At 28.1% G+C, this 23025-nt stretch overlaps 4 protein-coding genes across 4 annotated transcripts; 3 read left to right on the top strand and 1 right to left on the bottom strand.

Moving 5' to 3' along the window:
• Positions 1-4375: 4375 nt before the first annotated feature.
• On the top strand, positions 4376-7243 carry LOC145742629 (uncharacterized). The gene is made up of 7 exons (XM_082560405.1): positions 4376-4488; positions 4776-4980; positions 5215-5290; positions 5655-5797; positions 6206-6380; positions 6492-6700; positions 7031-7243. Exons 1-7 carry the CDS (start codon positions 4391-4393, stop codon positions 7241-7243), a joined length of 1119 nt encoding a protein of 372 aa, XP_082416531.1. The 5' UTR covers positions 4376-4390.
• Positions 7244-8030: 787 nt separating this feature from the next.
• Positions 8031-10608, top strand: LOC145741504 (carbohydrate sulfotransferase 11-like). The gene is made up of 4 exons (XM_082559098.1): positions 8031-8153; positions 8389-8994; positions 9286-9489; positions 9668-10608. Exons 1-4 carry the CDS (start codon positions 8058-8060, stop codon positions 10178-10180), a joined length of 1419 nt encoding a protein of 472 aa, XP_082415224.1. The 5' UTR covers positions 8031-8057; the 3' UTR covers positions 10181-10608.
• Positions 10609-11035: 427 nt separating this feature from the next.
• LOC145741508 (carbohydrate sulfotransferase 10-like) lies at positions 11036-12818 on the top strand. The gene is made up of 4 exons (XM_082559101.1): positions 11036-11165; positions 11320-11637; positions 11839-12042; positions 12177-12818. The coding sequence occupies exons 1-4, from the start codon at positions 11073-11075 to the stop codon at positions 12690-12692; spliced, it is 1131 nt and encodes a 376-aa protein (XP_082415227.1). The 5' UTR covers positions 11036-11072; the 3' UTR covers positions 12693-12818.
• A 2850-nt stretch (positions 12819-15668) lies between these two features.
• On the bottom strand, positions 15669-22985 carry LOC145741500 (phosphatidylserine lipase ABHD16A-like). The gene is made up of 14 exons (XM_082559094.1): positions 22738-22985; positions 22107-22230; positions 21431-21517; positions 21125-21213; positions 20443-20692; positions 20200-20240; positions 20019-20095; positions 19511-19691; positions 18597-18708; positions 17901-18017; positions 17585-17704; positions 17320-17514; positions 17103-17248; positions 15669-16625 (listed from the first exon to the last, which is right to left on the bottom strand). Exons 1-14 carry the CDS (start codon positions 22819-22821, stop codon positions 16452-16454), a joined length of 1797 nt encoding a protein of 598 aa, XP_082415220.1. The 5' UTR covers positions 22822-22985; the 3' UTR covers positions 15669-16451.
• Positions 22986-23025: the final 40 nt, after the last annotated feature.

Below are 23025 nucleotides of genomic sequence, written 5' to 3' on the forward strand. Positions count from 1 at the left end.
AAAATATTTTGTCGAATTTCTTTATCTAGTATGTTAGTTTGGCTAATGTGCATCTAATAAAATGTTTATTTTCGAGTTTTGAAATTTGACAAAAATTTAATAAAAGTTTCATAACTTTATGAAATATTAATATTTTTTATAAATATTAAGGAAATAGGTTAATTGTACTAATGCAGTTCTAATGATATGATTAAATCTTGATTTTGAATTTTCAAATTTTTTAAAAATTTGGGGGCCGATAATATATGACTACCATATTAGGTCAATTGAGGTCAATATGCCTTAATGTAAAATATCTCTTACTTTTGTTCTAAAAAATATTTTGTCGAATTTCTTTATCTAGTATGTTAGTTTGGCTAATGTGCATCTAATAAAATGTTTATTTTCGAGTTTTGAAATTTGACAAAAATTTAATAAAAGTTTCATAACTTTATGAAATATTAATATTTTTTATAAATATTAAGGAAATAGGTTAGTTGTACTAATGCAGTTCTAATGATATGATTAAATTTTGATTTTGAATTTTCAAATTTTTTAAAAATTTGGGCGCCGATAATATATGACTACCATATTAGGTCAATTGAGGTCAATATGCTTTAATGTAAAATATCTCTAACTTTTGTTCTAAAAAATATTTTGTCAAATTTCTTTATCTAGTATGTTAGTTTGGCTAATGTGCATCTAATAAAATGTTTATTTTCGAGTTTTGAAATTTGACAAAAATTTAATAAAAGTTTCATAACTTTATGAAATATTAATATTTTTTATAAATATTAAGGAAATAGGTTAGTTGTACTAATGCAGTTCTAATGATATGATTAAATTTTGATTTTGAATTTTCAAATTTTTTTAAAATTTGGGGGCCGATAATATATGACTACCATATTAGGTCAATTGAGGTCAATATGCCTTAATGTAAAATATCTCTAACTTTTGTTCTAAAAAATATTTTGTCGAATTTCTTTTTCTAGTATGTTAGTTTGGCTAATGTGCATCTAATAAAATGTTTATTTTCGAGTTTTGAAATTTGACAAAAATTTAATAAAAGTTTTATAACTTAATGAAATATTAATATTTTTTATAATTATCAAGAAAATAGGTAATTTGTACTAATGCAGTTCTAATGATATGATTAAATTTTGATTTTGAATTTTCAAATTTTTTGAAAATTTGGGGGCCGATAATATATGACTACCTTATTAGGTCAGGTGAGGTCAATATGCCTTAATGTAAAATATCTTTAACTTTTGTTCTAAAAAATATTTTGTCGAATTTCTTTATCTAGTATGTTAGTTTGGCTAATGTGCATCTAATAAAATGTTTATTTTCGAGTTTTGAAATTTGACAAAAATTTAATAAAAGTTTCATAACTTTATGAAATATTAATATTTTTTATAAATATCAAGGAAATAGGTAAGTTGTACTAATGCAGTTCTAATGATATGATTAAATTTTGATTTTGAATTTTCAAATTTTTTGAAAATTTGGGGGCCGATAATATATGACTACCATATTAGGTCAATTGGGGTCAATATGCCTTAATGTAAAATATCTCTAACTTTTGTTCTAAAAAATATTTTGTCGAATTTCTTTATCTAGTATGTTAGTTTGGCTAATGTGCATCTAATAAAATGTTTATTTTCGAGTTTTGAAATTTGACAAAAATTTAATAAAAATTTCATAACTTTATGAAATATTAATATTTTTTATAAATATTAAGGAAATAGGTTAATTGTACTAATGCAGTTCTAATGATATGATTAAATTTTGATTTTGAATTTTCAAATTTTTTAAAAATTTGGGGGCCGATAATATATGACCACCATATTAGGTCAGGTGAGGTCAATATGCCGTATTTTAATAAACATCTTCAAAAAAAAATATAATATACTTCAAAATATTTTGTCAAATTTTTTTTTGTAAACATTATTATATATAAAAATTAAAAAATCTTGTAACTTTTGGAAATATTAGTTATTTATGTATTTTTAAAATTTGTGTTAGTTAGAATAGATAATCGGGCAATGTAATTTTTTTGTATTTAAAAAAAATAATTGAGGTTTTATATCTGCAATATTCCATCGTCCATATAAGGCAAGCTGTGAGACCACGTGGCGTTAACATAGACAAGACTTTATTATTTTTTTTATTATCTTTCCATTTTAAATAGCTGTATATACAACAAACAAATTTCCTTATAAATAATTAATTTGAAATTTTTTATTTTAGTTCGGATTTAATATATACTGTTTGACAGCGAATTGTTTCAATTTTTTTATATTATATATGAGATTTTTCTTATGTTGGTAAAAATCAACTTTAAAACACAAAAAAAATATTTTTGGTTAAAAGCTAAACACAATTACTTACCTTAATAATCAACTTTAAAACATTTTGTATTTGTAGAAATTCTTCGTAATTTTTTTTGTTTTGCCACTTTTTTCTTTTTAAATTTTGTTCCATCGTGTAGAATTTCAAAAAATAATTCTTACTCAAATTCATGTTATTATACATAAGTGTAAATCAAACATCATACATACATGTAAATACCCTTAAATTAATATACTGTTACTTTTTCGTAATTTAAACTCAGATCATTTTAATACTCGTTTTCTTAAAAAAATTAAAATTGTTGTATAAAATAAAATTTAAAAATTCTAATTTTTATATTAGTTTGAATCTATAAATGTTATATTTTTTTAACCTTTCTTGTGTTTTTGTAAAAGATATTATTAAATAAATTTATATTATATATGTCTAATAAAAAAGATAAATCACTTTCGTGTGAATTCATAAATTATTCCCTCCTTTTTATTTCAATCCATTTTTGTAGTCTTCATTGTCCATCTTTATTAGTTAAATTAAACAATTTAAAATCGCTAAGGCACTGCTTTTATACCTACTTAACTATCAGACTAGTGTAAAGTTATACACGTCAGTTTGTTTTCATTTTTGTGTAACTTAAAGTTTATCCTCAAATATGAAATAAAAAAATTTATGATTTATTTTTAACAAAGTTTTACACCACGTAAATGATATATAAATAAAAGATTTAAAGTGAAAAAGTGATCAAAAATATATATTACATCTTCAAAAAATGCCAGAATCTTAGGTGAAAAATGTACAAACATTTCTATAACGTTAATTATATCAAAAAAATCAAATTGTTATTATTTTATCTTGAACGAATTTTAGTATGGTTTGTTTTTTTTATAGGTATCATAAAAATTAAATAAAACAACGCAAAATAGACTGCACTTGTATGTAGGTTAACATATTGGTGTTAAATAATAAAGAGTGCTTAAAACTAATTAAATAAAGGCATGGGAATGTAACATATGGAAAAATTAGCGTCGTCATTCACTTAATTAGGTAGTTAATATAGATCCATATACACAATATCTTTATTATGACTGATATCACATTATGTCAATATTCCTACTTTTACAGGTAAAATAATATATAAAATATACATCTTTTCATAAAAAAACTTATTATAACATAATGTATAAAAGAAAAAAACAAAATGTTGCGTAAATAAAAATGTAAACTTAAGTGTTAAGCTATTAAAATTTGTTAACAAAGAATATTTAAAATTGTTTTTATAAAATTTAGAATTTTTTTTATTTTAATCAGCCTAATAACCTTTCAAATTCAGTCGTATGTAGGATAATACAACAATTACCCTATTATTTAATGGGTTTAAGCAAGCACAAGATGCACGTATCAGCAAACAATTATAAGTTATATTTAACAACAAAACAAATAGGTAATGTCTATATAATAATTGTTGCCGAGTATAAGTTTTTATTATTATATTAGGGAAACTAAGGCTAAGAAAATGTTGAAGTTATTCGTATTTTCAACTGTCCTTGCTGTCGTATTTGGTAAGCTTGTTTTTTTATAATAAAAAAATCTATAGTTTTTGACCCATATAATAATGCAATTATAAATGTGTCAATTTGAAAATGTTTGGAAGATTTTTTGTACTTTTTTGAATTTAAGTTGACGTCATATATTTTTAGGCGGTCTTTTGCACGAAGAAAACTTCGACAACGACTTGTCTCAATGGAATATTGAGATTACTCCAGATCCACACAACAACGAACTTCAATATTATACCGATCGACCAGAAAACATCAGAGTCGAAAATGGAAATTTGGTTATCACCCCTTTGAAAGAAAAGTAAGTTTAAATTTAAAAAATGTATCAACAAAAATTTTGTTTTCTTTGCTTTAATTACTTAAAATAATGCCGACTTGATACTTATGTATTTTAGTACGTTGAAACTAAAAAAATAAACACTATATCAAGTAACGTTAACAAAAAAATATAAAATGCAACTGGACTTGTTTTAAGCTATGCGCATAGAAGATATACATCAGGAAGAATGACCAGCAAATTTTCATGGCAATATGGAAGAGTTGAAGTGAGAGCTAAACTACCAAACGGTTATGGTTTATGGCCAGCTATATGGATGATGCCACAGTACGTTATCGTATTTAAATAATTAAAAATTAAATGTAACTTTCTTATGTTCCGTACCAACTTAAAGTGCTAGATTTTAATATCCTATCGTGTTCAAGCAATCTGTAAACCCTGGGCTCAAGGGCCCATAGTGTGGCATTGGTTTGGCTCGAACCCAAAGCCGTTCGGCTCGTAGTTTGGCGCCATAACCGGTTCACCACACCACAGTACTTCCAAATGCTAACTGTTTTTACACAGAATATTAACTTACATACGCTATCTAACGGTTAAAATATTTTCCACCACAGAGACAGTGTTTACGGAGGCTGGCCTTCTAGTGGTGAGATCGATATCATGGAAGCACGAGGTCAAAACCTACACGAATACGCAAGTACGATCCACTACGGTATTTGTTGCGACGAACATTTTTATGAAACCAGCGGTGACCAAGCGCTTGACTGCTCCATTGATCAATACCATGTTTATACTCTGGACTGGACACCTACTGAACTGGTTAACTAAGTTTTAACATTCAAAATGTCAAGCTATTAAAACATGTCAAATTTTTTTTTACGAAACAATTATTGAAAAAGTATATGTTAAGGCCTGCCCTTGACACTTTTGCAGCAAAACCAAGCTTGTAAAAAAATATTTTGACGAATAAAAGGGAATTTAGCCGTTTATTATCATATTGGTAAAGTTGGATTTATAAGAATTTAGTATGTTTCAGATTTCATGTTTTTATAGGTTTACGGTATTGATGGTGTATCTGTCCATAGACATTCATTGGATCGAGTTATCAAGTACATGTACGACAATCCAGGTACAAGTTACTTTTAAATTTCCTGTTTTATAATTAACCAGACTCGACAAATAGAGTGCGTGGTGCCAGTGGGGCAAACACAAATGGCCCGCTTTTTTAAAGACACATATTTTACGGTCATTTAGTTATTCTACACTTGACACCAGTAAAAATCAAACTTTTAATCTAAAGTTTTTAAGAAATTATTTTGTCGTAGGTTTACCATATTCCTTATTATTCCATTATAACGAAAAAGAACAAGTAAATTTTAAAAATCAAAAAAAAAGTTTTAAATAACACGCAAATGGAAAATCTAAAAATAAAACCTTGCGTACTAAAAATATTGTTTTTTAAGTTTTTTTTAATAATTTTTCTTTATTGAAAGGTGAACCATTCGACCGAGCATTTTACTTGATCTTAAATGTAGCGGTAGGAGGCCACTACTTGGACGACCCGAAACCAAACACTGTCTGGAACTACCCCGAAGCCACCATGATGGTCGATTACGTCAGAGTTTATCCGTTAGAGGTCAGTGTTAACACATAAACTATTTTCAATTTGATTGGAGGCTTTAGTCCGGTAGTGTGGTATACAGGTCATGGCGTTGGACTACAAGCCGAAAAGTTTCGGGTTCGAGCCACGCTAACGCCACACTTCGCCCTTGAGCCCGGCGTTTACGGATAGCTCAAACACGTCATAACAGAATATCTTTCCCCAATAAAAAATATAAAACCTATCACCTTAAGATGATATCGAAAAAAAAACTTATGCGCAGAGTCCGGTAATGTGGCGAGCCGGTGCGTCGGACTACGAACCGAAAGGTTTTGGGTTAAGGCCGCACCAATACCACACTATTCGCTTTTCGGATTTACGCCGCACTAATGCCACACTATATTTTCTACATTGAAAAAACTAACACCTTAAAAAAAATTCAAGGACATTGCTACCGGGGAATGCCGAGTCGCAGATGGAGCAACCCAAGATCAAGTTTGCGCTCAAGTTACCTGGGCCTGTGCTGGTCAAAATTTTGCTGACGTCTCGGCACAATGCACACCGCGATTATTGGATTGCTGTAATTCTATTAACAGCTGTAGCTCAGCAACTCTTAACTGTAAGTCTTTGTTTAAAATTTTACAAAATAATTTTTGAAGTTTTGGGGCGAAATAATTTTCATTTTGAAGTTTTACTTTCTTAACAAGTAACCCAACCACAATTTTAACAGCATTGGCAACGCAAGTGTTCACGGCATACGACAACAACTTCCTGACCTCAACATCGTGCCTCTTTAACGGTGTAACCAAGAGAGAATATACTTTAACAAACCCTGACCCAGTACATAGTACGGCTGGCGAGTGCTTCCTTTCTTATGCCGATGCTAATGAGATCTGTGGGGCAATGCAGTGGACCTGTTATGACCAAAGCTATGCTGATGTAAGTTTAAAGTTTTAATATTTTGGGCATATTTATGCGATTTGAAAATACCGATCTCACAGTAGAATTAAAATTAAGTTTTATAACAGTACGGTTTTTCTTTCAGTATATTGTTAATCTACCAACATAGTTTTTAAACTGTTACTCTTCCTAACAGGAAAGTTTGTTTCCTATAGTTTTAAGGATAAAAGGCTGCGCAAAGTTTATTTTAAATTTTTTTAGAAAATGTACATAGCAACTTGTAGAAAATGTACATAGCAACAAATGTACATAGAAAATTTAAAAAAAGTTAAAATACGGGCAACTTTTAAAACTGTCTTGATTTTACAGGTAACTAACGAATGTAACGCCGGTGCTGACGTGTTAGGCTGTTGCGCGGTCTCTGGTTACACTTGTAACTACGACAGACTGCACTCTGCAGCTGAAGATGTGTTCCAAGCCTACTACAACCAAATACCGAGTCCAAGCTCGTGCGACTTTGGTGGAATTTGTTATCTTAGCGGGGGTGGCGGCCCTATACCGTGTACCGATGGTTTTCAATAAACAAAAATAATAACTCAATGGTTTGTAAGGTTAACTTGGTGCATAAAATTAAAATAAATTAAGTTAAATGAATAGAATGATAATTTAATAAATGAAATGATAATTTGATTGAAAGTTTGATCGCCAAATAGGTTTTAAACTAATTCACTTGTTTAAAATGTGTTTATTGAAAGATTTTTGTTATTTTAAGGCAAATTACAGAAGACGAATAAGCAATTATATTTAACAAAATAATATCAAAAAATTAAAATGTTTATGTAATACATTAAAACAATATTGTTTTTATTTTACATAATAAATAAGATAGGATTATACAAACAGCATGCAATTAAAACTAACGCCTTACAGGGAATTGTATTGGTTAAAATATAATCCGTTTTTAGAAAAATCTTATCTAACCAGCTTTAAACAGCGCATTAGAAACCGCAAAAATTTCTCGTTGACGTTTCAAGTTTTAATAAAACTCGTTTTAATTTGCCCTCGGGGAAAACCACGACTTTGTTGTTGGACTGTGAAGTGATTACTACAATGAAAATGGTATGCATACAATATGAAAGTAATATAATAGTGTTGAATTCTTAGTTCAAAAACAGTTGGTATTTTATTGTTCTAAATAACTAGAACATGACATTGTAAATTTGTTTTTAATAAGTAGAATTAAACACATAAAGTTTTATTATTTAGCCAGTTAGTTATTTGTAATTCAGGGCAAAGGTTAAACGTATGTATATCTAAGTACAGTTGTAAAAATGTAAAAAAAACGTATTTTTATGTATTTTAGAATATTTCTTAATCTAAGTAACTAGCACTAATTATGGTTAAACTGCGATTGTGTTTTCCAACATTATTAGGGTTACTTGGCTTCACAAGTCTTTGCATTTTATATCAGTATAGGTGGAACACTATATACGTATGTATTCTAATAACGTTTATATTTACAAGTTAATTTTTACAAATTTTTTAAGTTTTTTTAAACTTAATATTAATAATGTTTTTTTTTAATATTATAAAATAAAAAAGATTAATTTTGCACAAATTCACCATTTATTGTATATATATTTAACTTTAGTTAATTCTCTTAACAATTTTTAGAAATACAGAAGCTATATAAATATATAAGATGTATTTAAACCCATTTTTTACAGGAACAAACTTATTCATCTTCATTGGAAATTATAAAGTCTGGGAGCAAGTTGAACGAAATACTATCTCTAACAAAACCAGAGAATTTAACTACTGTGATAATAGAGAACAAAGAAGAAACCTTAGAAGAAATATCCAATCTAAAATCATTTTCAACAGCAAAAAGTACAAAAGAACCACCGAAAACTACGTTGGCTACAGCTACAGAAACAACAACTACAAGATTACCTACAACAAAAATTTTAACATCAAAAGTATCAAAAACTTCATCAACAATTTCAACATTGCCTACAACAACAACTTCAAAAAGTCTTTCAACGGCTTCAACATCTAAAAGTACAACCATTTCTACAACAACTCTTTCCACAAACACAACGACTTTGGCAACTACAAAAACAACCATTCCCTTAACCACAACTCTATCTGAAACAACATCTACAAACCAAGAATGTCCATTATATTTTAAACCAATCCAACGAAATGTTACTGCGATTCAACAAGAACGACTAAAAACAATGGTGCAAGTTTGTAGAAGATACAGAAGTTCCGACTGCTACTCACTACCCCCCTTTCCCAACAACAATGCTTTATTTTCTAAAGAATACAAGGTAAGAGGTATTTAATTTTAACTAAACTTGATTTTAGTTTAAATATTTTTATAAAGAAATAGTTTTCAGGGCAAAGAAAAATTAATGCTCTGTAACAAAAGTTCATAATGGTTGAATAACATAATAAACTGACATAAGATTGGCATTTAATATAGGCTAGTCACAATACAATAACTTTAGACTGTTAGGATTATAAATATTTCATTTATTTAAGCAACATTAAACCTCAAACACAACAAAAATATTTGTAAAATTTAACCTATAATATTGATATCTGTTTTTTATATCTAGATTGCGGTTTGCGAAATTCAAAAATGTGGTAGTACCAGTTGGCGAGTTGTGATGTTTGTTTTAGACAAATATTTTACTGTTAAAGAATATCTGAACAACACCATCACCGGAGAAGACGTTTTTATGTTGGGAAATAAAGTAATACGACTTTCAAGTATTAAGGATTTGAAGGATAGACAAAAAAACTGGGACGAATCGTTTAAGGTAAGTTTAATTTCATTTTTGCGTCAACAATATTTAAATTTGTCCTTATTTTTTAAAAGATATATAAGTAAACTAAAATAGCATAGTTGAACTAAAAAAAATACTACCTTCTTTTAGTCATTTTATATATGACATTTTATATATGATAAATTATTTAATATTAAATTTTATTTTACAGATATTGACGGTTCGCAATCCCTTTGAAAGATTGGTTTCAGCCTACAAAGACAAACTAAGTCCAAAAGGTGGACTTTCTTATTATTATAAACCTGTCACGCATAACATTTGGCGATTATTTCACAACAAGCGAGCTAATGTAACAGAACGAGAAATACCTAAAGCAAACGGGACAGCTAATTTTGAAGACTTTGTAAACTCAATTTTAGCCAACTATAACATTGACTCACACTGGACTTCTTACTTTGAAACTTGCAAGCCTTGCAGTCATGATTACAACTATATTATAAAATTTGAAACGCTACACGAGGATCTAAGATATTTAAAGAGTTATCTTAAAATCCCTGAACAATATGAGAAAGCGATATTTAGGCAAAATACTCACTTAACAAAAACGGAAGAAACAAGAAAATATTTTGAAACTATTCCTAAAAGTTTGGGGATAAAACTTTACGAACGATACAAACCTGATTTTGATTTATTTGGTTATCCTATACCAGACTATTTATTGTAAATACCAAACAAAGATTAAAATTTTATGAATACCAGTTTAACATTCTGTAAATTTAAACCTGATTAAATTAGGAGACAACTTAAACCGCAAATATTTTAAAATGAAAAGCAAGATAAGTTATGAGATAAAGTTATCCAAAATCAGTTAATTGCAAATTGAAGCTGTTCGCAACTAAGGATTATTCTTTAAAACCACTTATGTCGATAAATAATTATGCAAACATACTAAATCATGTTAACCGTGTAATTATTACTTTGCTTTTTTTAACTCTCGCAACATTTCTATGTTAAATGAACCAATGCAACGTTTTAGTCTTATCTTAGGAATTGGTTACCCAGAAATTATAAAAAGTAAAAAAAATTAAAAATATGTTTATGCCAGCTTAGTGTTGTTGTTATTTTCTTTGTATTCTTTTACGTATACCTCTATAAACCTTTTATTTCACAGATTTTTATAAAAACAAGGTTACTTAAAAATAATCTATTTATTGTGTTTTACAAAGTATATTAATAAACATTGCAAACTTCTTATATATTACGATTCGTTTTATTTAACAAAGTAACCGATCAAGTGTGGCCAGAATCGTGTTTTATCTAATTAGTTCATAGTAAATGTTTGTTCTGAAAATACAATAGTTTTAACCACGCCCTCGGGCAAAGTAACTAAAAGTCATAAATAAAATTGCTCTGTAACATTTATAAGTTGCATCTACTTGAGATCTGGTTAAGTCGGTTATATAACATATAATTTAGGTTAACATTAACGCCCTTAAGAGTTACAGTTTGACTTTTTGTACAGAAATATTTTCAGAAAATATTGTGATAATAAAGAAAAATAACGTTATATTATATTTTTAGCGCGATTTATTTAATGTTAAATTATGTGAAAGATAATGGCAAGGTTGCGTTTATCTTTTGTATTATCATATGCGTTTGGTTTGACTTGTGTTCTTATATTATATGAATATCACTGGAACAACTTAAATGTAAGTACTAAAGGTTAGGCTAGATTAAAAAATAAGTTAGCCGAAATTTAACAATCAAATTGTTTTTGAATTTACATTTTACTTAATTTGTTAAGTAAATCAATTTATTTTACAAAAATTTTTAAATTTTTCAGCAATATCTATTTTATTTCAGAAACAAAAATATAGTTCTACTTTCCAAAGCATTGAGCCCCGAGGTAAACAAGATAATAAACCTAACACTGCTTCAATAAATGTCAACCCAAAGACCGCGACAATACCTACAAAAGAAACATCATCACAAATTTTAAAACTTCAAAATACATCTCAGAATTGTCCGTTTTATTCTAAGCAAGTTCAATATAATGTTACCTCAATTCAACAGCAACGACTTCAAACTATGGTTCAAACTTGTAGAAAATATCGTAAAAACAATTGTTTTTCACTACCTTCTAATATGAATAGTAACGCACTATTTTCACAAAATTACAAGGTTTGTTTTTATATGCATTGCGCAGTTACAATCATTTTATAAAATAAATTCAAAGGCAAAGTTAGGGTAATGTACAAAAAAGCTTTTTTTGTTTTTTGGTGCCTTTACCTACATAAAAGTTATCCTATGTTGTTTTTCTATGGTTTAAAATTCCAAAATTTATGCATAATAACAAGTGTAATATATGTTATTTTTATAAAGATTGCAGTCTGCGAGATTCAGAAATGTGCAAGTTCCAGTTGGCGAAGAGTTATGTTTGCTTTAGATGGCATGTTTCCTGTTCAAGATTTTCTTGATAATAAAGTCAGTGGTCCTGGCTTTTTTGAACTTGGTAATACTGCAATTAGACTTTCAAATATTGAAGATATGAGTGAGCGACAACAAAATTGGGACAAATCTTTTAAGGTATGCTTTGAAAAGCATTAAATTTACCAACAACTTACATACAGTAGGCTGTGTTTTCGAAGTAAATGCACAACTTTACGATTAACTTTGTTTCAGGATTTAACCTAATAATTACTGTTAAACTTTTTTTACAGATTTTAACAGTTCGCGACCCGTTTGAAAGATTGGTTTCAGCCTACAAAAACAAACTTGTTCCAAATGCGAATGGTTATTCAAGTTTCTATGAAGATTTGTCTAGAAAAATTTGGAAACGGTTTAGGTTTTTTAGAGCCTATGAAAAAGAGCGAGAAATACCAAAATATAACGGTACTGCTACATTTGAAGACTTCGTCAATTCAATTCTAGCTAATTTGTACACTGACTATCATTGGTTATCGTTTACATCGACCTGTCAACCTTGTGACCATGATTATAACTATATCATTAAGTTTGAGACCCTATATAACGATATCATGTTCTTAGAAAATTATTTAAATATTCCTGAAAATTACAGACAAGTCATATTTCCCAAGTATATTTACAAAACAAAATATGAAGAAACTGAGTCATATTTTAGTACCATTCCAAAGGAAGTTGGTTTAAGACTTTATGAAAAATTCAAGATGGATTTTGAACTGTTTGGATATCCTAAACCGGACTTTCTTTTATAAAATAAATGTTTTTAACAATACTAAAAATGTATTTTTTTTTCTTTTAAAATTTGAGGCTACATTGTTTTTTTAAACTTTTTAACGATAAATTTTATTTTTGGTTTAAAATTTAAAAATATAACATGGTTAAAAATAATCTATACCTTACTTAAAGTTTTCGTTAAGCCACCCAAAAGTCAGATTTTGAAAGGCTTGATCACCAATGCGTGATAAAAAATAAGGAGTTTAAGAAATTTCTTTTAAAACGCAAGACTGCGTAGAAATCGTTCTTAACCTTAAGAATTAAATTACCACTGTTCACCACTGTAATATAAAACTAAAATTATTAAGAAAGGCTAAATTAAACTTTTAACTAAAAAGTTTTAAGAAAATTTTAGAATAGTATTAGCCAAATAAAAAGATTATTTTATAGGTAAAATTGGATTTAATAAAAGAATGGATAGGTTACGTTTATTTTTAATATTTGTTGGCTTAATTGGCCTAACTAGTTTGTTTATTTTGTATCAATATCCACAAAATGAGGTTAGTACAATGTAATAAAATAGGTAACTATAGTTAATAAAATCGGGTTTAAAAAAGTTTTTTTTTTTTTTTTTTTTTTTCAGAAATCGCAAAATAGATTTGCTTTACAAATACCAAAGCCAAGAGTAAAACCTAAACAATCTCGGAAAATATTAACTGGAACAATAGCAAATAAAAAGCAATTAGCAATAAAAACGAAACCTAAAAAACTGTTCCGAAATTTGCCTAATACAAAAAATCAACTATTTAAAAATCAAACTAAATCTGGAAGAACGAAAGTAACTACAGAAGTAATAACTCAAACAACAAAATTAAACAAAAATATTGCTAAAACAAAATCAACACCAAGACCTTACAATAAAACGGCATTTAATTCTACAACAACACAAAAACCCACTAGAAAAATTAAACCTACAGCAAAAGTTAGGCACACAGTAAAACTAAATTCTACAACAACACTAAACCCTCTTAAAAAAGTAAAACCTACAGAGAAAATTAGGAAAACAACACCATCTAATTCTACAAAAGCAAAACTTGCGTTAATGGTTCAACCAACAAGCACAGCTGGACTAAAACCAACACCAACTTTAAATCATAATCAAAACACAAAAGAAGAATGCCCGTTATATTCCAAGCCACGACCACGAAATTTTACCTCCATTCAACTGCAAAGACTTAGGACTATGGTTCAAACTTGTAGAAAATATCGGAATAACAGCTGCTATCAACTTCCTTCGAACGTTAATGACAACGTTTTATTTTCCGAAAACTTCAAGGTAAATTTTACAAATTCTTTTACATAATTAGTACATAGTACCAATACCGGCGTTGCTGTATAACTATTTCTGTATTGACTTATAAAACATAATATAAATAATAGGATTTCAAAATATAGAACAAAACAACCGGCAGCGTGGTGTAGTGGTAAGAATACTTGCTACACCACCATGAGGTTGTGAGTTCAATCCCCAACTCATGCTGTAGCACCCTTAAGTAAGGCGCTATAAACTGTTTAAACTTCTGTTAAGCCGGTACCTAATCAGCAGCTTTTTAATATCCCAAACTGCCACAGGCAACTCGAGACTGGGTCGGAGTAACAGATGTTACTCTATGTTTAAGTCGCGCATTCAATCTTCCCACATCGAGGATAAAGATTTATAAAAAAAAAGTATGATTATAAAGATTCTTCACGTAAAAGAATATTAAATCCGACATGTAGATAGTAGGCTAGAGATGAAATTATTCTTTAAGGTGGCAGCTGTTTCGTTTTTTTCAAATAATATCCTGTTGCAATAAATGTTAACCAAACAACAAATATATCATTAACAAGTTTTTTATGTTTTTATTTCTAGATAGCTGTATGCGAGATTAAAAAATGCGGTAGTACTAGTTGGCGATCAGCTATCTTCGCTTTGGATGAAATTTTTACTGTTAAAGCCATTGCACTTCATAAAGTACGCGGTCAAGAAGTTTGGAATTTAGGAAATACTTTGATAAGACTTTCAAATGTAAAAGATAAAAAAGTTCGCCAGGAATATTGGGATGAATCTTTCAAAGTAAGATTATAATCATTTAAAATTCCGACATATTTAAGTTATTTATATTTAAAGAGTTAGTTGTAAAAAAAGCAAACTTTTTGCTAGAATTAAATCCCAATTGACACTGCTAAAGTAAAGTAATGCTGGTTTTTACTCAAGATCGGCAAAATAATGTTCTAAATTTCATTTAACAATGTTAGTTAACATTTTTCACAGATTATAACAGTACGTGACCCGTTTGAAAGGTTAGTCTCAGCTTACAATAACAAGCTCGTTCCAAATGCAGAAGGTTTCACATATTACTACGGACCATTCTCTACAAGAATTTGGGAGAAATTCCATCACCTAAGAGCTAACGTAACAGAACGTAATATACCAATTACAAACGGTACCGCTAGTTTTGAAGATTTTGTTAATTCTCGCCTAGCAAATCATGATTACGATTTACATTGGATGTCGTATAATAACACTTGTCATCCTTGCGACCATGACTATAACTACATTATCAGGTTTGAAACCTTGCATGAGGATCTTGAGTACTTAGAACAGTACCTCAAAGTTCCTGACGAATATAAAAAGGCGTTTTTTTATCAATATACTTATAGAACCAAATATAATGAAATTAAGAAATATTTTGATGGAATTCCAAAGAAACTAGCTGTGAAACTTTATGAAATGTATAAAATGGATTTTGAATTATTTGGGTACCCTAAACCAGATTTCCTTACATAGAATTAAAGGATTTTTGAAACTACCTTAAATATTAAACATATTGCTTAATTTAGGTATTAAAAATAATTGGTTTACTTTGCTCGTTTTATATATAAGCCCTATATTGCTTTTATTGCTTATACTTATTTATAAATATTTTTAAAAATACCAAATATTGAATGCAATCTATTTAATACAACAATAATGCGAATTATAATTTTTTCAGCGTTAAAATTATTCTATTTTCCACAGTGGAATATGAGCCAAACTTAAAGTAAAATATGCATAAAATTTATAAAGAAATATTTAAATAATTTATTTTTAATACAACCAAAAATATTGAAAAATATTTAATTTTACTAGACACCAGTTTTTAGACTGTTTGAAAAACAAAACCTATTAAATAGGATCACAAATAAAACATAAAATTAAATTAAAAAATAAAGCCTGTTATCAAAATTGTGCCATAAAAATTAAATTTTTGTGCCAACACATTTCCATGTTGCAAAAAAAACAATATGAATATATTCATACCTGACTACCATAACAACACAGCAAAATTTTGAATTAACTTGCTATGATTTTTTTGATTTTTTTTTGAATTAACTTGTATATATTTTGTAAATTAGCAAGGCCATTTAATGAGCAAAAAATTAAACAAAAATCTGTGTAAAATTAATAAACAAACTTAAGTAAGCTTATACCAATTAGAAGCTTAACAACAACAAATAAATATTTAACCACTTTTTGTTAACTTTGTAATAACATATAGTAGAATAAAATGTATTTTTATTTAAAAATAAAGTAGTCTAAATTTTAAACAAACTTAGTATATCAAATTTTCAACAAACATTTGCTAGAAAAAGTTGTGTTTTAACACAAAATTTGAACAGCGTTATACCAAATTTGGTTAAAAAAACAACACAAACATTTATTTAAAAAGTTTTAAAAGTTGGACTTTTAACCAAATAAATCCTCAAGACAATACCTAGGATTTTGCATCACCAGAACCCGGTAAAACCTCGAAATCAGACCCATTAGAGCTACTACTATCATTCAATATTTCCTTCACTATGTTACCCACATTCCATGGTGGGGTGAAATAAGTTGGGGGAAGGGGGGTACAATGGGTTGATGGGTAATGTTGCATGTGTCTGTGAGCCTGTAAGTTCAAATACAAGTTAGTTTAAAACAATAAAAATGCCTTTAAAGAACCAAAAAATTGGTTGGCAGTTCAATAACATTGTGCCCTAAAAATTCAATGATAAAGTGCCCTAAAAATTCAGTGACAAAGTGCCCTAAAAATTCAATAACAAAGTGTCCTAAAAATTCAATGACAAAGTGCCCTAAAAATTCAATGTCATAGTACCTACATATATATGGCACAGTTTCCCTAAAATATTTATCTCATGGTTCCTACAACTATATACCATTGTGCATTAGAAGGTTTATGTCAAGGTGCCACAAAAAAAAAGATTTATGTGATGGTGCCCTAAAAATTTAATGTCTAGGTGCCCTTAAAGATTTATGTCTAGGTGCCCTTAAAGATTTATGTCATAGTGCCCTAAAAGATTTATGTCATAATGCCCTAAAAATTTTATGTCACTGTGCCCTAAAAGATTCTGAAACTATAACCTACCAAATATAACACTAATTGAGTTTTTTGCTTGGAAGTTAATTTTTCCCCAATTAACATTGGATAACCTGGTGAGTTCTGCTGAATGTACTCACTCAACAGGCTCTTACATTTGTCTTCATTGACTCCCCACTTATACAAAACAGATTCTAAAAAAATCATCAAAAATTATAAATAAAAAGTTTTTTTAAATGTAAAAAAAAAATAACAATTTTTTTACCTCTGTTTGTTTCTTCCATAAAGCTTAACCATTCCCATAAAGCATTCAATTGTGAGCTTCTATTTTCATTATAATCACCATTGTTTTCAGCATTGTTTTCCTGTTCACATGGTTCAAATAGATTTGGAAATCGAGATTTCAAAAAGTTTTCCAATAATTTGTTACCCAAATTACTGATAACAGTCGTAGGGCCAGCTAAAATGTTTAAAGTTTATATAATTAAAAATGTGACAAATTTTTGTAGTTTTTTTGTTAATTTCTTTACCTAAGTTCATGACTTCGTCTTTATTTCTTCTGATAAAGCGAACTGGTCCAATGTAATTTGCAAGTAGTTCGCTATGATGTAAATCCAAGTGATTTCTTATTGTATATCGGGTCAAGTTTTCTGTTAAATTAAAAATGTAAAAAAATAACTTTTATGAAATGACCTTGACAATATCACTAAAACATTACATATTTTTTTATCCTCGATGTGGGAAGGCCGACTTTACGACCTAAACATAGAGTAACATCAGTTACCTTGACCCAGTCTTAAGTTACCTTTGGCAGTTTTAAAATTAATTTATAAATATATATCTTACGTAAAAATGCTGGCATCATTTTCTCAGCAAAAGGCATGATGTCATAGAAAGTTGCATCCAAGATAACACCCTTGATATCTGGATACATGTTTGCAGCTTGTAGAGCAGTATATCCACCTATAATATGTTAAGTTAAACAGTTAGGTTTAAAACATGTTAAGATAATCTATATATAATGAAGGTTAGTTATATTATATGTATGTTTAATTCATGGGGCTACAAAATATATATAAGTGCTGTTTGTGTTGTGCAGGTGAATTATTACAGGCAAATATTAGTTGAAAGTTGCAACCATATTACAGCAATTAAAATGCTGACTATAGAGCAGGTAGTTGATTAGTTCGTGTATTTTTTTTATAAAAATTTATATTTAAAACATTATTTTAAAAAATTTCCAACTTGTTTATATTAAAGCATAGTTTACAAAACAAACAAATAACAAAATAATTAATAACAAACACATATAATTAATAACAAACACATATAATTAATAACAAACACATATAATTAATAACAAACACATATAAAAACAATTAAAACAAAATCGATGACAATTTGTAAAATAACACAAAGTTAACATTATTTAAAAATGTAAAAAAGGCAACTTTAAAATAAGTTGGGGTAATAAAAGTCATCCTAATATAAAGCCAGCCTTTACTAGATTTGTGAATAAAAAAATATAAATACTAAACATACCAATTGACCATGCAAAAATAATGATGTTTTCGGGTTCAAAGTTAAGTCTGTGAATAGCATATTGAACAACTACATCAACTGCATTCTTTTCCTGACTTGGATAGGGTTGTCCCTGAAACAAAATAAATTTATAAAGTCATATCGAAAACAAATACAAGAATGAATAAATGTAATCAAAAAATACAGCTTTAAAAATGTTGTTCTTAGGAATTATATATTTTTTTTACTTGTAAAAATTAAAACAATAAAAAATCAAAATATAAAAGGTTAATTTGTCCTTCCTTTTTATTTATTGGAAATTGTTAATAATAAATTTATGTTTAATAATATACCAGTCCCTTACATTATTCAAAGTGTAATATGATACTTTTTTTTTATTTCCTAATTAAAATTGATATAATATATGAAAATATACAATTGAATATAGTTTAAAGAGAAACAATATTTAAAAGAACAAAAGTAAAAATGTAATTTTAAAAGAAAATATGTAGCAAAATTTATTTAGCAATCTCATTATTTTAAAAACCTTAGTTTTGAATTATTTAAAACTTTAAATATATTTTATTAAAAACTATCTAAGAATATATCAAAATATATCTACAAAATACTTATACCTTTAAACAATGCAATATAAAAATACTGACAAAAAAATATTTAAAAGAAAAAATAATTAATTTAAAAAAAAATTATCAAAATCTGAATTACTCACTAAAAAATTAACAAAGTTTAAAAAATCCCCCTCAAATATAAAATATAATAGCCTATACCAACAAAGATAAAAAACAAGAAAAAAAATGGAAAAGAAAAAAAATTAAGAAAATAAATTTTAAAACAAAAAAAAATTTTCAAAACAAAAAATAAAATTTTAAAACAAAAAAAAAAATTAAAAAAAAAAAAATTTAATAATAACTTACCGTGCTGTCCTCAAACCCAGGATGGTTCCACCCCAGCACAGAATACCCAAGTTGTATCGGGGTACACATACACCCCACCTCATAAAACCCAGCATTACCCTCACAACATATCACCAGCGTTTCCCCATTTAAAGTCGGGGCATCATGACCCATTGTGTCTTCACGACGCTTTTCATGAACTCTGGAATACAAAAAGTTATAAACAAACATTGTGATGTAACAATAATGTTTTTAAATATAAGAGTTTTTATAACCAATAGCTAAGATTCAAAATTTTGCTTAATAAGTTGTAGAAAATGAATAGAATGTAAAAATTGAACTGGCAGCATGGTGTAGTGTTAGGAACACTTGCTACACCACACATGAGGTCGTGGGTTCAATCCCCACTGATCTCCTGCTGTAGCGCCCTTGAGTAAGGCGCTATAAACGGTATGAACTCCTGCTGAGCCAGCACTTTATTTTAAGTGTAACAAAGTTTAAATTAAATTTAAAAACTTTTCATAAAAACCTTTTTCTGGCATCAATAAACACGGTGTCTATTTCATTAAAATCTTGTGTCAATAATTTCGCTCGTTCCCCTTCATTCTAATAAATAAATCAGTTTGAAATTGTTTACAAATATAACTACATACATACATAAACAGACTGTATGATGTTACTTTTAAAAAAGTTTAATAAATTATTTATACCTCTTCAATATACTTGTTTCTACTATCCCTTAAAGTTGTACCTAAAATTTCAAGGTCTTAAAATATATAAATAGTAAACATAAAATGCCTATAACAAATTTAAATTGTTAAGTCTTAAAAATAGAATAATAGTTTAAAAAATTTTTAAATTATAATCAAATCGGTTTAAAATACATATATACAAGAAAATTAAAAATCCAGCAATTATTAGCATTTTTTTAAATTTTTGTTGTACTAACTTACCAAACGCTGCTTGAAGAAGTAATATAGATCCAGGATACACTAGTCTAATACCAAGAGAATGGGCAACCATGTAACCTAGAAGTTCTTTTGGTAGTCCATACAATATGCTCACAATAAAGTTGGGATATTGGGAATTAACTCTGCCCCATAAAGAAGGAGGTTTTGGTCTTGTTTTATATATTTCGTGATCGTCAAAGCGAAAATCAACCGGCCAGCTTTTAAAATCAAAAGTGTATGCTCTAAGACGGTTCTAAATAAAAATTATTACATAATATTTTTTTACAGATTTTTTATGGAAAAAAATTTCTATTTAAAATAATCTTTTAACAAAAAGTTTTTAACAAAAAATTTGGCTTTTAAACATAATAAAAACAATTTGTTCACTTTTATATATTCGTGGGTTCAATCCCCACTGATCTCATGCTGTAGCACTCTTAAGTAAGGCGCTATAAACGGCATGAACTCCTGCTGAGCCAGCACTTAATCAGCAGCATAATTATCGGGCAATTATAATCTATAATATCCCAAACTGCCACAGGCAACTCGAGACTTGAGTCGAAGTAACTGATGTTACTCTATGTTTACGTCGCGCATTCGACTTTCCCACATCGAGGATAAAGATATATATATACAAAAAAAAATTTAGTTAAATCATATTTCAAAAAAATATAAAACAATTTACCCTTGCATCATAACTTCTCGGGTTGTTAATTGCTGTTCTCCAAATGTTTAGAAAAGTGACATATTCCTGATTTTTAGATCTACCCAGAGCTAATAAATAAAAATTATTGAATTTATTACCTAAAAAATATTAATCAAATACAACAGCTAAAAAACAATTTCCAAATTTAAGTAAAAAAAATACTGATTGCTTAACTTTGATTTAGAAAAAAGTTTAATTCTATTTAATATCCAACATTTATCAGACCTAAAAAACCTTTAAATTATATACATGAATTTAATTTTAATTGTTCTAATAATAATTTACCTCTAACAATTAATATCCCAAATAATAAAATCGAGCTCCATCCAGCATATTTCAGAAAAAATAGCAAGTTTCCAAGTGTATAATATCCTTGAAATATAAAAATACATATTACAACTTATGCAGGGAACGAAATAACAGGTCGCTATTCGCTAAAAGCAAATTGTTTTTTAAAATTAGCGAATCGTTTTTTACAAATATATTAGAATTAGAGAATCAACCAAAAAAGTTTAACCGACATTAAAACTTTCGTGTATATTTGTGTATTTTTTCAATTCATTTTTACCGGTTCCATTTATAATTACATCAATATAATTCTGCGTAAATGTAGGTTACTACAGGGCATTTAAGAACAAAAACTTTTCACATTTTAAAAATGCCTTTATTAAAAAACGACGATCATGACTTGGACCTAACTATTGCTGTAAAAATGCGACCTCCTTTTTAGCGAATCGTTTTTTAACCGTTAATTCGTACTCTGTTATGTATTTGTAAAAAAAATATTATATGTAAACAATATATCTAATTTTGTTGAAAGAAGGATGCTAATTGGTGTGATTAAGCTATTTGTAAAAGTCTTAATATTTGGCAAACAAGGTTTAAACCTAAAACCTTCAGCCTTAACCAATGCCATAAACATACAAACCATGATATCAGATTCTCACTTAAACAAATTTACCTCTTCTGTATAGAACAGTAGCCCATAAAGGTGTTGTATAATAAAGTAGATGTTTTGTTGTTGTTAAAATATTTAAAGTTTTTTGGGATCTTTGTTCAAGGATGTTTGATTGGTAATCATACGACTAAAAAGTTAAAAATATATAATGAAAGCAAGATAGTTTGATCTAAAAAATGTAAATTTTCTTCCTATCAAACTTTAGTAGTAAAATTTATACATACAAAATTTTTTTTTGTATATATCTTTATCCTCGATGTGGAAAGGTCAAATGCACGATCTAAACATAGAGTAACATCAGTTACTCCAACCCAGTGTCAAGTTGTCTTTAGCAGTTTGAGATATTATCAAATATAATTAGCTGATAATGAAGCTGCTGATTAAGTGCTGGCTCAGCAGGAGTTCATACCGTTTATAGCGCCTTATACTCAAGGGAGCTGCAGCATGAGAGCAGTGGGGATTGAACCCACGACCTCATACGTTGAAGAAAGTGTTCTTACCACAACACCACGCTGCCATTTTTATAAATTCGTGTTATTTTAATATTAATTTAAAAAAGAATAACGTTTTTATGATAATATTTTTTAACATCTTACGGTCTTAACATAATCCTATTTTTTTATGAAAAACTTACTCTTTCTTGCCCATCCCTTGTTTTGTGAATTCTGTAAATAGTTGGACCAAACAAATAGTCCCAACAACGTTTTATTTTGTTCATTTTAATAAGTTTTTTACTTAAACAAAATTCGTAATTTTGCAGAACTAAAACCGAAAAGTCATGCAAAAAAGTAGGTACTTTTATACAATCAATTTTACTATAATAGACACTTTAAATATTATTAATTTTCACTTTATCCTCAATAAATTTACCTGAGATTTTTACCTTATTTAACATAAAAATAAATACCCAACAATAAACGTA

This window comes from Corella eumyota, chromosome 2 (assembly GCF_963082875.1).
Source record: "Corella eumyota chromosome 2, kaCorEumy4.1, whole genome shotgun sequence".
NCBI lineage: Eukaryota > Metazoa > Chordata > Ascidiacea > Phlebobranchia > Corellidae > Corella > Corella eumyota.